This window comes from Homalodisca vitripennis, chromosome 4 (assembly GCF_021130785.1).
Source record: "Homalodisca vitripennis isolate AUS2020 chromosome 4, UT_GWSS_2.1, whole genome shotgun sequence".
Classification (NCBI taxonomy): Eukaryota; Metazoa; Arthropoda; class Insecta; order Hemiptera; family Cicadellidae; genus Homalodisca; species Homalodisca vitripennis.
Genome location: NC_060210.1, coordinates 33,470,262 through 33,484,348, shown reverse-complemented (window position 1 = coordinate 33,484,348; position 14,087 = coordinate 33,470,262). Strand labels below are relative to the sequence as shown.

Sequence of the window (14,087 nt, the reverse complement as noted above, 5' to 3'; positions counted from 1 at the left end):
CATTGTGATTGATTTACAGTATATAAGACAATTTTATACTTTTATTTTATCAAAGAAAGAGAGAAACATTCATCTTTGTATTAGATAGAAAAATAACATGTTTACCGTAAAGCTCCATGATCGTTTATTTCACTCTGCTCCTTTGTCAAAGAAAAAAATATACTCGAAACACAACAACTTTAGCTTTTTCACACACTATCCTAAGTAAATGAAAATTACTAGACTCAAATTATTTAAAATAGTGATATAAACATTATAAAAATAAACAAAACAGTTTATTAGATTTAATAATGTCTAAAAACTGGTACAAGATTAATAGACAATGTTTTTTTTAAATATTTTCTTCATAATGCTATTTATTATTTACAGATATATCATTTATCTTTTAGTTATTTATATCGAATTTTTGTACCCTTCACTGAAAATAATTTCAAGTACTTTTTTATAGACCTTAGAAATAAACTTGATATATTGTATTTGAGCGATCCAAATGTTCAAACATTATAATTCCTTTAATTTATAAAATTAGATACATAGCACACAAAAATTACTGTAAAAAGGAAACATTTTAAATTTGTTTAATAACTTGACTATAATAATATTAATTTAAAGAGTTTTATATTTTTTGTTATATTAAATTCAAAATGTGTTATATTAAATGCTTTTGTTTATTGGACTTTTACTTCCTCCTTCCATGTACTAGTACAAGTGAGTCTATAAAACAATGGTGTAAGATTGAGTAATGTCCCAGGTTCAATCTGGTTTTTATCTTTTCGCAAATAAAAAAGTTCTGTTTTCCCCTTCCCCAAACATACACCTATTGGGTCTTTTCATAACATCCCTGTAAAAACTACTATGTCTTGCCAATTCATTTTTTAAAGTTGTAATAATATGATTTTCACGAATAGAGACAACTTAAAACTTAGACAGATAGTGTGGAAAAAGAATTAAGAGATAACAGAAACACTGAACATCAATGTAATACCTGTGAAGCCTACATTTGTCAATGAGCCAATGAGGTGTTGTATAGTGTAAATTAAGAGTTAAAAATTGATGAAAGCATGATTATCATTGAATAACTATGTGTGAAACTGAGTTCAGTGTACATAAAAATAAATCCTTGATTTTTATCTCACTAATTAATAATTATCATAATTTTATTTTTATGTCACTTCTAGCTATTTATTTTTATACGAATTGCGATAATTTATTTTACGTAAAATTACTTATTTATGTATTTTATAAAACTCCATAATTATGCTTTTTTTCTTACCTTTTATTTTTTCTTTATTTGAAATGATTCATTTTAATATTTTTAAATAGCTATAATTTTTTAATTCTTTTTCAACATGTTCATAAATTAAAAAATATTTAGTTACCGTAATAGCAAAAGGTTTTTGTTATTTAATCTTATTTCCACTATCGTTACAGGTTCCATGTGTCCACTTACAGTCTTTAATTTGCGCTAATAAAGACTACTCCAAAATTAAGTGTACCATACTTATTATCTGTGTGGTAAAATCATGGAATCACAAACATGTTTGTGTTCTGGAAAAAAGGAAATTTGTAAATTGTCCTGTCCACTTTATCTTATCCCAAAATCATGGATTCAGAAGAGACTGTGTTGTTCCAAAACCCAACAAACACTTCTGGATTTATGATATTACAGCATATAAGACATCTGTCATTGATTTCTACTAATTCTGCAGTTTTAGGAAAAAGACTATGATTACAAAAATCTGTAAAATTATATTACAATAAAACATAGGTAGAAGACTAATAATTTTTAAAATCATATTTCTCATTCAAAAATTGTATACTGATTAATGTGACTTTATGGCAAGCTCACATTAAAACTGGAAAGAAAAGAAATATTAGATGCATATTTTAATGAAACTACTCATCAACGTAGCAGAAAGAAAAATGTAACATAAAACATGCTCTTCAAGTAACAATAAAAACACGTAATGAATAGTGCAGCTCATGCAAAAAGCATTGTGCTAACCTCTTATGGCATTCCTTTTATACAAAATATAAAATAAAACTATATTACTTGGTTCAAAAATAGTGTACAAGAGAAATATGCAAACATTGGACATGCTTCCTGATTTTAGTTTTGTAAAAGTCTTTGACATGAATAATAATACGAGAGATGAACGTAAAAAAAGGTTTGCGAAGAGTAGAGCAGCAATGAAATGTATGTGACAAGACAGGAGTGCTCAATATCTCTTAACTTTCTATCTCTGTCACTCCAACATCTCTACACAACTTAGTACCAGTCCACTTAGTCATATACCAAATTTGTGGCACTATGTTTTTTTATGAGAAAACTAACATTATTACTGTGAATTAACTGAAGTATGTAGAAAAACCTGTATCGGTTATCCAACACATCCTAAATGGTGTAAATAGGAGGTTGCACAGAAATTTCAGGTCATTATAAAGGAAGGCTGATCAAAGGTGTAATGTTTATTCACACCATCACTCGATTCTATGTCTCTTGTTCAATCCAGAAACTGCTAACAGAATTTTGCTGGAATGTCATGTCTCACTCCCCTAAAGTCCAGACCCAGCCCAAGTGGTTATCACTTCTTGTTCCCAAAATTAAAGGAACACTTAGATGACTTACGCTTTTAGACCAATGATTAAGTGAAAGAAGAGGTTATTTGATTTCTTAAAGGACTGCCCATAGAATTTTACAACACAAGTTAACAAAGTTAGAGCACCATTAAAATGCTTGGGTCGAAATGGTGAAAATGTAGGAACAATGCATGAAGTTTAAGCTTATTGTATAAAGTTAAAGAAATAGACAATGCTATTTACTTCAATAAACATAGAAACCTTGTTCTACGATCGTTACTTGTGGTCATAATGTAATTGAAATATTTGTCCTTTGCAACCTAAACTAACTTTCAATTCATGTTCGTTCGGAAGTAACCTATTTTTCACTTTGGTAAGCAGTAGGAAATGTGACTGTAATGTTTAATGTCTTCTTATTCAATAAATGTTCAGTATATCCAATTTGTTGACATCTAGGCTAAAAATGTGCATATATACATCAGGGTAATAAAATCTTAAGATAGCAAATAAACAGCATAATTGGCCGGGTTAAAATTTGGAACAATTCATTGTATTGGTACAATTGAAGTTTTAAAAAAGTAGCTGTTTAGTTAATACTGCTATTACTTATCTTTTAAAATGTAATGTTACTTATTAACTTGTTCATTGCTGTTATTTATTCAAGAAATTACTGCTGGAAAAAACTTGCTATGTCATAAATAATACAACTACTAATAGCTACGACTCATTTTACATCTTGCCTTAATTAAAGAATTGCTGTAAAAAGAGAAAATAAATGATAAAAACATACTACCTTTACTTAATGTTTAGTACTGGAACAAAATATATACACTCGAATTTTATGCAAATTATAAAAATAACAATGAACTGAAAAAAAAAAACAAATTGTAAACCGTAACAGTAAACTTAAAATTACTTAAAATATAGAAATAAGTACTATGTTATTACAAGATAAATTTATAACTACATTAATAATGTGGGCCAACAGCAGGTATATTAATTTAAGCAATATTTTATGACAGACCCCGAAAAGAACTAACAAACCATAATAAATTATTTATTGCAGGTAGCAGTAGAAATAAAGACATTTATTGAGATGTAAGGATTAACATAAAAAGTTGTACGCTGGAAAATATAAAAAAGTTTCCTGCTTATTATAACATAAATAAGATCTAACATTATTGACTTTTTATAGTCAAGTTAAACAGAAGTAATTAAAATTTTTAATTTAAAATACACACATTAAGATATTGAAGAATCTTACAATAGATATGTATATAGGTATGACTAAGCATGAAAAAGCAGTCTGAAACAACCCTATTGTTGTGTTAACAATCACAATATAAATTAAATTTGACATCCAATATAACCCTACCTTTATTCTATATTATACAGATAGATATTTATCCCTCTTATAAATAACCAACAGATACAAAGAGATGGGAAGGATGCATTAGTAACGAACACTGAAGTGCGAGTGCTTTGCACAAGAAGCGTGAACACTTAAACTAAACAATCACTACCTGGTCCTTGACGGGGTTTGAGAAGCAGGTGAACTTTTCCTTCGTACGCTGTCAAAACAAAGATTTGAAGAATAATTTTATGCAGCAGAATTTTTAAACACAATTTTACGTTTCTTAAAAATTTTCAATTGCAATATATATTATAAATATAAAATGTTAATTACAATTATTTGTTGGGAGGTATGATAGTTATTAATAGAAACACTTGCATCCTGTAGTTCACAATTTTTTTTGTGCTTTACTTTAGTAACCTTGATTCAATTCAATTGATTTAAAAAATTCTTAAATGTAGGATATGAGACGTGCTGCTACTATAAATACCAACAGTTCTTCATAGTACAAAAATATTGATCACTCAAACTGTCATATTTTACATCATATAGATCCCATGCTAATAGTATATAGCTATTCTAAAGGTTAGAGTATACTGAAAAATTAATTTTTCTCAAACTCCTCCCATGCCCTCCTCGCAATATAAACTACTAGTACTAGTACTAGTATGCAAATATATTTTAAGGATAATGTTATTTTGTTAAGCTTATTTTAATCTAATTCCAAAATTGGAAACCTAACATGTTATACATAGTTTTCCTGAGATATCAAAACAAAAAATTGAACAACACAAGGAATAAAAAATCAGTAGGATATGTTGATGACTCAACTGCTGTGTAGCCACCAGCTGACACAACACTCATAACAAAAACTAAAATTGAAGAAGATCCAATAATTTTAATGATGATTGATTAATATATTTTGCAACTATAAAAAACTTTCTTCTATCCAATGATATTTGCTCCTTCAAGAATAGTTCAGTAGTTTGAGGATACGTTCATAAACCAGATTTCCAGGGGTGCTGCTTGACCAAATTCTTAAAATACCTGTATATACCACTAGACAGCTTTTAACAGTGGGTATTTCGACACTGGCTATTTTAGAGTTAAAGCAAGAAGGCTAAGAAGTTTTATTTAGCAAATAATATTTATTGTAATTAAACAAAGTTAGGGCTAAGAAGCCAAATGCAAATACAGTATTGCTCAGCGGTTGGCCATCAAAGGGGTTACTTGTTGGTTTACACCAGTGATAACTGTCATATACTCCAAACAATGGTAACTAACCCCTAATTTTTTACTAGACACAAAATGATTTCTGCAATGTACTGCCTGAAAAGGTTATACAGTCAAGGTACATGTGATATTACAGGTTCAAATCCTTTTGGAACTGTTGACCTTGTATTGAATTGATTCTGTCCCTTATTCAGATTGATATAATCTTCCATCAGTGGCTTATCAAGGTCAGAATAAAATAAAAAGGGAGAATAAACTAGCATGGACTTGAGAAAAAGTTTTAGATGAACTAGTTGATGACATAAGTCACACTGAATGTCCATCAAATTCCCAAATGGTTGAAAAATGTAATTACACATAATAAACATTGATAGCTTGGTTCTCATTTCAATAAATATTACTTGATTCTCTCTCATCATGAATCTTTTACTCACCTAGATTCAGAAATGTTTGTTTTCACAAATGCAGAGAGATGAGAAAGGACATTTTTACAATGTGGAAGGTATTATTAATGTCTGTATCATACATAATGACGAAAAACAAGAAAACAAAACTGCTTTTACTTAATGGGTCACCAAATGGGTGCTCATTTCGAAACTGGTTATGTCATGATAAAAATCCTTATACTTCACCCAAAGCAACTTCCAGGAACAGCCTCATATATTGTACAGATTTTAAGAAGAGAGAAAAAATTGCCAATAACTTCAAAATAATAATTTTTAGGAAACAATTTTAAATCAAATCCTTAAAGTAAACTGTGATAATTTTATCATAAAATAGAATAATTATACTTATGAAATTCATATACACAATAAGTTGCAGTATTCACATAATGACTAATTAAATATGAGGTGAATCCATTAAAAATCTCTTCTTCCAATAATCAGGAAGAAAAATCATAATTTACCGCCGTAAAAAACCATGATATAATAAACAATCCCATTGACATTCTTATTCATTCAGCTTAGATGCGTCTACACTAACTAACTTAATTTTCTAATTACTAAAACTGTGCATAACCATAAACAATATAAATAGAAAATAAAATTTCAAGGCTTTGATTAAAAAAACTAAGATTTTCTACACACTTGAAATGGGACCACTTACGTGGTGGGCTCTGTCCTGCGACGGCTGGTGCTGCATTAGAAACATGGTTTACTGTAGATAAACTATTTCCATACAAAATATTTCACTAGTTGACTTGAAAATTTATTGTGATTGTTTAAATTATAAAGTATCTATGACATGCAATGATAGGATAATTTTTACACATTAAATTTTACTGGTCAATGAATTATACAATTTTTTTGGAAAAACTTTAACCATATAATGCAAATCTATACCATATAATTTTAATGTTAAATAAACATTAATTGGAGAAGTTTAGTTCTATTATAATAACACATTTGGCTTACAAAGAAACATTTCCAAAACAAAAAATTTGATGTCAAAAAGTTAAACTCAAAGAATGCCTTACTTTACCAGGTGAAGTTAGGACTAAGAAGTCCTAAATAATTCTTAACCTTTAATGTTTTCAATGTATTGTTGCTAATGCATGACAATTAGAGAAGAAGTAGTAGAAGGTTTCTTTCTACTCCTTCCTCAGCACATCATGTATTATTTGGTACGATTTTGTAACATTTGATCGGTAATTACCAAATCAGTCAAGATTGTCATGGATATGAGGATGTTTATTGCTGTTAAAATTTCCCACTATCAACAAACAAGGATATGTGGTGGTGATGGTGGTTAATGCAGTGGACCAATCTCCAAAAAACATGTGGTGGTTTCCAACTTACATTGCAGAGTAGCCTTTGTACCTTCATGTTTCACACCAAACCTGTCAATATCTAGATAGGTACAAATATTACTTGTATATTGTGTTTCATCATCTGTAGCCTCATTTATCTAATAAAAGACCAAACAAATAAAGAACACAACTGTTGTGACAAAAAATTAAAAAAATTAATTTTAGACAACCAAAGTTTTATATTTATTACTATTTTTTAAATGTAAATTAATATTTCTTTACTTTTTGCTTCTTGTCTTTACACTGTATTGCAAAACTGTTAACTATAGCTTTCTACACAGACTCCTACCATTGTACAATTACAATTCTATTTAATTTTGACGTCACTAATTAAAAATAATTATTTTTATATATAACATACACAAATTAATCTTTTGTTGCTATTGAAATTACCACAATGAATAACTCTTAAAACAATTAAATAAAACATTAGAGAAGAAACCATAATACTTTTGTATTTCTCTAACAGGAGGAAGTACAATGATCAAAGATATTAAATTCACAATTCTGAATTACCTTACCCAAGGTAGATGACAATTATTTTGAGAATAAAATATTGTACAAATTATTTGAAATTCTTATGTTAGTTTCCAAGTGGAAGAAAATAAGTTATTTAGAAAGCGAAAGAAATATGATCCAAAATTAGAAAAATAATTAATACTAAGCAGATAATATGAAATATTTATGTTTCAAGTGGACGGATAATTTACTTTAATAAATAAGACCATGATATACAGGACTACTGTGTTGAGATAACTATTGCCACACCAGCATTACATACCTGGAAGCACAAAATGTAATTTAATACCACTACATAAATAGGCACTATTAGCAGTCAAATTAATTGTTTATTTATATTAATTTCAAAACTGTTGAACCATTTTGGGTCTTTCTCCCTCATAAGACTCAACAAGATTGAACACTCTCATGAATTACGATGAATAATTTACCAATTCAGTGAACTGCATGCAGATGATCCAATTCAAATGTGTTATGGAAATTTTAGTGTACTCGTCATATATTAGAGTTAGTAGAAAGTAAAAAATACTTGTCTTATTTAAAACAAAATATCTATATTCAACATACTACCTAGTATAAGAGTCCCATACATGCACATTAATAGGGCTATAGAGAAAAATCTAGAACATCTGGATTGGAAAATATTGCTAAATTAGCTTAGTTTCAGAGGTGGGTACCTAGAGAGCCGAGAGCGCAGGCCAGACCGTGGCGGATCATCAGGGGAAGTGGCAGTGGAGTAGGCGGGGCTGGCCCCCGACTGTAAAACTTCCATCCTGTTTCCGAACTCATCAATAATAGTTAATTGTGACTGGCGGACAAACATCCCATAGTTCTCCCGGCACTACATCAAATAAGTTACTATTAGATTTGTTATATGATTTGTAAAACAAAATTTTCCTTTTCCCAGCCTGACATGTTAAAAGTGCTTGATATACTTACTACTATATACTATACAATATTAAAATTGTTAATTCATTACGTAGAAGAACTTATCCATTGGGATTCGTATCCAGATCTCTCACTTGCAGAGTGAACACGTTTGACACGTAGAAATAAAGTTGAAATAAAATTCTAGTTGCTTCTATATTTTATAGGATCTCCTTCACAATACAAAAAGTTATATAAATAGGCTACAAGTAAACAATAATATACTAAATATAAAACAAAAAGGTGTAAATACAAAACTGATGGCTGTATAATACATTAAACTAACGAAAATTTAGAAATATATTTAAATTTAATTATTAATTATTGTTATTAATTAAGTTCCTTTCTAATTTGCCAAGTCATAAATATTAAAATTAATTTATTTAATACACCAGCATTACACTTACTGAAATTTACACTTTAATTACATTTTATGAAACTTATATCGCTTAAAGAAGTAACAATATGTTTATATTTTTTCAAAGGAATTTAAGTAGTTGAACTTTATTTCAAATTAAATGAATTTAGAAGAAATATTTTTAAAAAACCAATATTCTATAGGCACTAGTTTATTAAAAGTTTTCCTTTTACTGTAAGACCTAGGTGTATAGTTAGGCACAATTCATACCTGAAAATAAGTTTTCCCTTGAACCGTTCCATTATTCTTTCCTTTAGGTTCATCAAGAATAACACCAACCCATTTGCCAGTTGCAAAGCCAGTTGTGCCTAAATAGGCAACTTCACCTTGAACTCCTTTACCCGTAACTTCAACTCGAAGACCAATTTGCAGATTTGCCATGTTTCAGTGTTTACCTGAAAAAGTGACATATTTTTTTACAAAAATAAAAGCTTTTAGATTTTAAAAGTGGTAAATTTTTTCATAAATTAAATAGGCTTAAATTCTTTGAATTAGTTACTGTAATAATCTACAGTGAGCTTGTAATTGTTTTCTTAAACATTAGGTTCAATCAAGTTTGTACAGAGCTCACAGGTTTTTGTGAGAAAATGTAAAAATCACTTGTGCTTATTTCAGTGGGTTATGTAACATCAATGATAACATATGTTTATCATATTTATTAAAGTAAATCTTAATTACTTTATTTACCACATTAACATAGATAGTGTGGTTAACCCGTGAGAATTCGCGCTACAAGAAGTTACGCAAGAACTCGCGTTGTTAGATCGAATCTAACATCCTCCAACCAACTAAGAACGGCTTTTTCATGGTCTTCATTCATTGCAATAATTGTAAAGTCATAAAAGAGCAATCTACGAAATATAACTCAAAAGCAAACAGAAAAACAAGAAAAATCACTTAACTGATGGATTAAATCTGGCAGTTACGCAATCACTCGTGCCATTAGATTGCTCCTAACATTGGGCTGACGCGATCACTTGCGCTGTTAGGTTGAAACTAATAACCCGCGAGGAGCGTCCACCCCACCCACCATGACGCCCCACCCCAGCAACTTCTAATGTCTAAACATGATGCAATACGCAGCAGACATACCCATAGGAGCATAAATTAAGGGTTCAGTGTTGTAAGATAACAAATAAAAAAATGTTATATAACACAAATATTATGTTAGATTCAATCTAATAGCGCAAGTGCTCCCGAGTTAAAAGTCTTAGAGCTAAATTATTTAAAAATTTTCTATTTTGCTTTCTGTCACTGTATGACTTCTTATTGTAATGTTATTGCTAAGAAAAAATATACGTTCTGTTTATGCAACCAAGTATTTTTATAAACAGTTTTAATTGCAATTATCATAACAGCTGGTATAACTGCAGTTTGACACTGGTTTAATAGACTTGAAAGAACACAATAAGATGTCTTATTCTTCAGTTGAGTTTAGTTACAAAATTAAGTAAGTTAACTCATTATTAAAATTAGTTTCTGTAAATTGTCTGAATTTATTTCATGAACCTCTCTTACAGGAGTCAAGATGAATTTTTTTTCCTTTTTTATTTTAGTTCAGTCTCAACTGCTAAATTATTTACATATTTTAGTTTAGTTGGATAGTTGTTGATAAGTTTACCTTAGAAGTGTTGTAATTTTGATCTAACTAGTTGATGTAATACTTTTTCGTTTTATTAAATATTTATCTATTGTGTTATTTCTTTATCTGGTTATACTTGTGAATTCTTGTTACAAAATTATTAAATAGGGCTAAAGAACTCACATACCACAAACTTCTTAACTGCTTTTTAATGTCTTAATATATGTATCTAATAAATATGTAACTTTTGACTAAATATTATATAATGCTAAACATTAGTCTAATTTAAGTTAAACAAACATTTCGAACGGTCTCTAATAATTCAATTAATTTTAACGAAAGGCACTGGTTTGTTTCGTTATATACACAAATGAACAAATGATTATTCACCTAATTAACACTTTCAAGCCTGGCCCTATTTCGTGGTATAGCGCACAAAATCTCAGATTTTGTGTTTTTAGCATTATAATTATTATGGAATATAATTGGTGTGAAAACATGCCATACTGAACAAATATTTATATAGAAACCCTTGATTACACATTAGATAGTTATAATTAATCATTAAAACATAGACATAAAAACATAGTTGAACCTTAGTGTAATTTGAAATAGACCTGTAACGTAATTCGGATTGATATTTTGGTTTATTGTAGTTCATAAAAAATATTAGCTACAGTATAGTAAGCGGCCACCATCGAATCAGGATACCAAATTATCGAATAACAATACCTAAACTATTGAATACAAAAACATTCTAGCTGTAGTTAATTACAATAAAACAATCCTTTTGCAAATCAATTCAAACAAAATAAAATCATTTTTATGGTATGTTAGTTATAGGAGCAAATACAATGGGCTGAACATGTGTTTTTTGGCACAAGCTGCCTCATTTATCCTTCAGAACAAACTAAATGTTACACTGGTTTGTTTGTTACATTTTATAAACATTTTATACACATAGCCTAGATAGATTTTTATGCATCATTAAATTGTTACGTTTTTAGATATAAAAACAGCTAAACTATACAGTAATGTGAAATACCTCAAATATTTATAATGTAATTTAGTTTGAAATTTTGGTTTTGATAGTTTAGATAATAATTAATATCTATGATTCGATTGTGGTGGTGGCCGCTTATTACTGCAGGCGATATTTTGGCTGCAGTATAATATACCACATGAAAGTACATAATATACATTACATTTTGACGTACATCTGGTTTTATGCATTTATATGGTAGTGTATATTGTGTACTTTCACGTGGTATATGTGACATCCTGGAGCCGTTTTGTATTTTTAAGAATAACATAAATTTTGGACCGCTTACTTGCAAAACTTTAAAAATTCAAACTCATTGGTAGCTTAATAACAAAAATCTCAGCAGATAAAACCACATGAATTACATGTCAAAATGTAGTGTATATTGTGTACTTTCATGTGGTATATGTGTGATTCTGGAGCCGTTTTGTATTTTTGTGGAAAAAGTTTAATTCCGACCATCTACGTGCAAATCTGTGAATCATTGTTATGATTTTCAAATCTGCCGGCAATAATAGCCTGCTATGATGTGACTTTTTTGTTCATATTTGTTCCAGCTGCTGACAGTAATTATAAACAATAAATTTTATTTAGTTATGTAATGTTCCATCCCTTAGATTGTTTTTATTTAGCGAACAATTTCATTTGTAAGTTTATAGGTTAGGTTTCAATGACTGTTGTCCGCCATTTTTTTGTCTCACTTGTCTAACTCGTGTCAGAGGTGCAAACATGGTGGTGTTTAGATACCAAAAAAGAGTCAAAATGCTCACACTATCACAAAAAACACTTTTGCCAACATGTTCTTTGAAGGTTCTAAGTTTGGCATGAGAAATATAGTTACTCTCATGTACTATTTCTCTATGAACCAGACAAGCTATGACTTTTTGATGTTAGAATGCAGTGACGAAAAGTATAATGTGTTGAGCAAAACTGTTTGTGACTGGCTTTCTTTTTGTAGAGAAGTATGTTTCATTTGGCTAGATAATAAGTTTGACAGGGAGGAAAAGTTGGGTGATCCTGGGGTTGTAATAGAAGTTGATGAATGTAAAATAGGCAAAAGAAATACAACCGTGAGAGATTAGTTGAAGGAATTTGGGTGTTAGGATTAATAGACTAGCAGACCATTTCTGTGAATTCTTGTACCACACGGAAATACGTCTGTTCTGGGGAGAATCCTTTCATTTATTTTATAAAACTGGTTGCTAACTGCTATCCGGGCAAGTAAATACTATATTGTAAAGTTTATCTAATATGTTTTAAACAGTTTTGTTATGTTTGTTATTGTTAAATTTAGTTTAATTAAAAGTCGTATTATTCTTGTGGTTAATAAATTATAATTCTTGTTGCTTATGATTATTATATAATATTGAAGTTTATAATATATCAAAACGTTTGATTAAATGAATCGATGACCGGTTATTTAAGTCAACCCCCATCTCTAGCAGTCATTACTCAAATACCATACACTTGATTTAACTTGTTTGAATTAAGTAATTTAGAACAATAATGTCCAACCGTATTAGGCTACCTTAGACTTCTAAGATTGTATTGATCAATATTGTTATTCTGTAAAATCAAAACAGTTGGTAATTATTAATTATCAATATCTAAAGGCTAAAGGTTCTTATATTCAAAAGTTTTGATATTTTTATTGATTCGATTGTCATAGGGGCCGCTTATCATACTGCTGACATGAGTTAAACTGGTGGTAGGCCTAAATAAAATTCTACAACATTGACTTTTGGTAATAAAAACCAACACAATATAATGTAAAAATTATGAGGAAGATGAGTTTCAGGTAAAATCTTGTTTTCAATGCATATTACAAAATTCATCAACCTACAGAACTATATTGTATTTAATTCATGACAAACTAAAGTTATATCAATGAAAATAACACAGTAGTCTACAAATCATGATACGGTTAAGATCTAAACCTAGATTTATTTAACAATCTATTTTTCACACTCACCCGTAACTGGTGCAACTATCTTACCGAAGTGAGCAGTACTTAAAAACCGATAGCTAAAAATGTTAGTACAGAAATAAAGTAAGAGAAAATAAATAGTTAATAGCTTATTGACACATTTAATGCGCAAAAGTTTAAAAATCGAATGACTTATAAACGAATAATACACATAACTCTAGAAGAAAACGCTTTTTATATTAATATGCTTTGCATCCAAATCAAAATGAGGATTGTGGTTTGGTTAGAGCAATATTAGTTTTTGTCAGTCAGGATAAAAATGACAGATCGGAGTTTGTTTTTTTTATAACATCTGATGTGATTCCTCCATCGACAACTAAAATGTAATAAATTTCTTGTTTTTCTGATCCACCAAATACTCGGCTTGGAACACTATCCATAAGGTTTTAAGGTACATCACAAAATGTCTTATTATACCAGAAGTAAATCGTCTGGAAAGGTCTAAAGATGAATGAAATAAAAGATATCATACACCGGCACAGATATCTCTCCTGCTAAGAATCACTTTTGCCTGGCTCATGAAGAAACCCTCTTACTCTTTAACCGACTTCCTGACATGTCAAAGTACATCCTTTTGATGTTATAATTTGTCATTGTTTTGTTAGTTCATTAAAATTTATCGTGTTACTTTGTTA

The 14,087-nt window shown here is 29.4% G+C and overlaps 1 protein-coding gene across 5 annotated transcripts in view; it reads right to left on the bottom strand.

Moving 5' to 3' along the window:
- The window catches only part of LOC124359137 (dynactin subunit 1), a 67,923-nt gene extending 54,213 nt beyond the window's left edge, over window positions 1-13,710 (bottom strand). For 2 of the 5 annotated variants that reach the window (XM_046811621.1, XM_046811625.1), the window contains exons 1-5: window positions 13,438-13,710; window positions 9,052-9,236; window positions 8,174-8,337; window positions 6,275-6,304; window positions 4,104-4,151 (exon numbers count right to left, since the gene is read on the bottom strand). In XM_046811621.1, the coding sequence (XP_046667577.1) occupies window positions 4,104-4,151; window positions 6,275-6,304; window positions 8,174-8,337; window positions 9,052-9,222 (413 nt within the window). In that variant the 5' untranslated portion in view covers window positions 9,223-9,236; window positions 13,438-13,710. The remainder of the gene's footprint in view (window positions 1-4,103; window positions 4,152-6,274; window positions 6,305-8,173; window positions 8,338-9,051; window positions 9,237-13,437) is intronic. The other 3 variants (XM_046811624.1, XM_046811626.1, XM_046811623.1) reach the window with 2 other exon arrangements.
- Between the last annotated feature and the right edge of the window lie 377 nt (window positions 13,711-14,087).